Genomic DNA, 3345 nt, shown 5'->3' on the forward strand with positions numbered 1-3345 from the left:
GACCTACAAAGGCATCTATCCACTATGGCAGCAGGGACTGCTATTCAGCTGAATCGAACCCACACACTGTCTGACTCAGTCGGCTGGCAGGCAGAATACCAAACTTGCTGAGAAATGGGATTCAAAACTGTAGTGCTTAATTCTCAGATCGCTTAGGAATTGGTGAAGGAGACTCAGAATATCCCACAGGACAGTGTGGTGGATGTGCCACACTGCGAAATGTGGCAAGAGTTGGCCTGTGGCTATTATTATTTGTTCATGGCGGTAGAAGTAGAATTTCACAGAAACTGACATCTCAAGAGTTGGAGGTACTTGAAATTTAATTTTACATGATGGTTCCTTCATTGGGCTTAATTTTCTTTTTATTTCTTGTTTTCTTAAACAAGATAGTTCTGAGTTTTAAGAAACTTTTCACTGTAAATAAACCCAGATTTGAGGGACTTTAGGGGGCAAGAGTGAGTGTTTTTCCCAGGAATGTACCATTCCTATGCTTTACCTCAGGTCGGGTGGTGACTGCCTAAAGATTGGAACCACTGGAGTGTCAGGCACAGAATCACATATGGTGCCAAGAAAGAAGCTCAGCAATCTCAAATCTAAGTGTGCAGAGTTTGTGTAGATAAAAAACCAAGAAATGCCCAGAGCAGAACATCCCCATTGTCCCCAGGAGCATGGCAATGACATTGCACCAGAGAGCAGCGGGGCACTGCACAGAAATCTGTAACACTCAGAAGGCGTGGATTTGCCCTGGCCTTTGCTACTGGCTGCTCCAGCCAAATGCTGCAACTCCCTGACAAGAGGCTGCAGCCAGGTGAGGATCGATCTCTTCTCCCAAGAGACAAAGGACAGGAGAGGAAACGTCCCCAAGGTGCAGCAGGTGAGGTTCAGGTTCCCGTGGAGGGCAGCCAGGGGTGGTCAGCACTGGAACATCCACCTACAGTCCCCGTGTGCCTTTCCATGATGCCTTTAGGGTGTCTGCAGCCTTGATGCAGAGCGCCCTGGGGGGCTCCTGTGGCTGGGTTTGCACTCAGGGTGAGGATGCCCAGGAGCCGCTGAGCCTGGCAGTGGGGACCAAGGCCGGGGCTTGTGGGCTGGGAGGTGTGGCTCTGGGGGCTGTGACATGCCAGGGGATGGGTCACAATGGGAGCTGTCAGCAGGGGCATGGCCAGCTTGGCAGGCAAGTGACATGGTCCTGCTGGCTGTGACATCACAGAGGACAGGTCACACTGGCACCTGTGTTCAGGGCCATCAGCGGGCAGTTGGATTTGGGAAGCCAGTGAGGGCAGATGCAGAGGGAACGCTGGGCTGGATGGGGGGTGGCAAAGCTGGGCTGGATGGGGGCTGGCAGAGATGCCCAGGGGGGTTTAAACCCAGAGTGAGAGCTGGGACCCTCAGGGCAGGGCTCTGTCCCCAGAGCTGGGGCAAGAGGAGCTTGGGGCAAGAGGGGCTTGGGGCTCTCAGCGTGGCAGGGGACCAGAGAGGCTCTGGGGACATTCCAGGTGCCCCCAGCCCCCTGCTCCCTCCCAGCCACACCTGCTGAGCCCCCTTTCTCCCAGCAGGCCATGTCTCCCACGCTTGCCTTCATCCTGGCCCTGTTAGCCACCCACACTGGGCTGAAGGTGCAGGTTCAGGTCGATGAAGATGCAGTCAGGCAGATGCGGGAGCGCGAGGAATACCTGCATCAAGAGATGACTCAGCTCCTGCAGGAGATTGAGGGGAGCAGTGGCACCATGGAAACCCTGCTCCCTTCAACACTGCAGCAGCAGTGGCTGTTTTGGATCATTGCAGCAGCCCTGGTTCTGGTTCTGCTTGCTGTGGGCTGCTGGCTGGTGAGAAGAAGAAAGCGTGGCTCTGCCAGCTGCAGTGAGCAGGAGAGATCCAACAGCCTGGAGAAGGTCGGCAGCCAGGAGAAGGTCAGTGAGCAGGACAAGAAGGTCAAGGGTGCAGACAGTGGTGGCAGCACTTTGGCTGTGCCCACCCCACCACCAATGGGCACATCCAGGATAAGGCTGGAGCGGGCTGTCAGCAACCTGGTCTAGCTGAGAATGTCCCTGCTCATGGCTGCGGGGTCAGACTGGATGGCCTTCGAAGGTCACTCCTAAGCCCAACTGTTGTGTGATTCTGTGATTCTACAGCAGGACCCGCCCAGCTTGGAGGTGCTGAAGGAGCTGCTGGAGGACCTCCTCGGTGTCTGCCGAGTGCTCTCCAGGAGGAACTTCATGCCAGAGTTGCACCCAGCCACCGGGATGGACACCAGCTCTGAAGCCTGGAGCGTCCAGGAGAACAGCACCGTCTACCGCCCGCTGGTCATCCTGCGGCCACCCCCCGGCCACTCCTTCAATGCGGACAGCACAAAGCAGCCGCCAGCCGGGCACGTCCGTGTGGCTCTGGAGTGCCTGTGCTCTGGCGAGCAGCTGCTGGGGCAGAGGTGCTTTCTCCACGCCTCTGGTGGCCAGCTGCAGAGGCATCAGTGCTGGTACCTGCTGGACACCCTCTGCACAGGCTCCTACTTGGATGTGGAGAAAGTCTCCTGCTGGGTCCAAACGTTGGTGCCATCAGCCTGGCTGCTTTTGCCCCACTCGCTGCACTGCCAGCTCACGGCGCTGCCCTGCGGCAAGTCCTGCAGCTTCCAGCTGACCAGCACCTCTGGCCTGCAGATCAGCCTTGAGATGGCTCTGGCAGTGCAGCAAGGCAGCTCAGGTGCCTACCTGAGCCTTGAGTAGACAGCAGCCAGCTCTGCCAGCAGCACCGTGTGTGCCAGGGAGCTGCCGCCTCTCACACCCACAGCCAACATGCCATTGCTGCTGAGGACTGTGAAGAAAAATGAGTTGAGGAAGGTGAAGTCAACCATTCCTCATGGAACATTTTTTTGTCTTCTGTTGAGATTCTTTAGCTTCTTTTTTCGTAAATCTGAAAAGTTTAGCTAGATCAAAGTATGTCGCAAGACGGTCGGCGATGAAAGAGACGGGGCAGATTGCTTGGATGCAATAAGCCGATTTTATTGATACAGAACTGAGTATTTATACCTTTTTAGCAGTTATATAAGCAGCAATCACTATAACAACCATATCTATGTTTCTTAATAACATTGCAAAACTAGAAGCTAGCACTAACTATCACAGGTACATACCAAGCATGCCTTTTATGCTGACTATTTCAGTATAAGCCTTACTGCCTGCCACGGTTTGCGGCCTAGCAGCGTTAGCGCGGCTACTTCTGACATGAGTTTAGCAGTGCTCTCACTTCTGCTTTCTAGCTGTATCTCCACAATAGTAATTCTGAAACCTCCCAAGGCAGAGCTGGGAAGGTTGCCATGATTTCAAATATGTATTTGTTTTTGTTGAGAAA

General features: G+C 54.3%; 1 protein-coding gene across 2 annotated transcripts; it reads left to right on the plus strand.

Moving 5' to 3' along the window:
- Positions 1–1467: 1467 nt before the first annotated feature.
- Positions 1468–2960, plus strand: LOC125320235 (inositol 1,4,5-trisphosphate receptor-interacting protein-like 1). Of its 2 annotated transcripts, none has more exons than XM_048292351.1 (2): positions 1468–1910; positions 2133–2960. In XM_048292351.1, exons 1-2 carry the CDS (start codon positions 1560–1562, stop codon positions 2718–2720), a joined length of 939 nt encoding a protein of 312 aa, XP_048148308.1. In that variant the 5' UTR covers positions 1468–1559; the 3' UTR covers positions 2721–2960. The 2 variants fall into 2 exon arrangements, with proteins under 2 accessions (XP_048148308.1, XP_048148309.1); XM_048292352.1 differs by having other exon boundaries at positions 2136–2960.
- Positions 2961–3345: the final 385 nt, after the last annotated feature.

The sequence above is a fragment of the Corvus hawaiiensis genome, chromosome Z (genome assembly GCF_020740725.1).
Source record: "Corvus hawaiiensis isolate bCorHaw1 chromosome Z, bCorHaw1.pri.cur, whole genome shotgun sequence".
NCBI classification, from domain to species: Eukaryota; Metazoa; Chordata; class Aves; order Passeriformes; family Corvidae; genus Corvus; species Corvus hawaiiensis.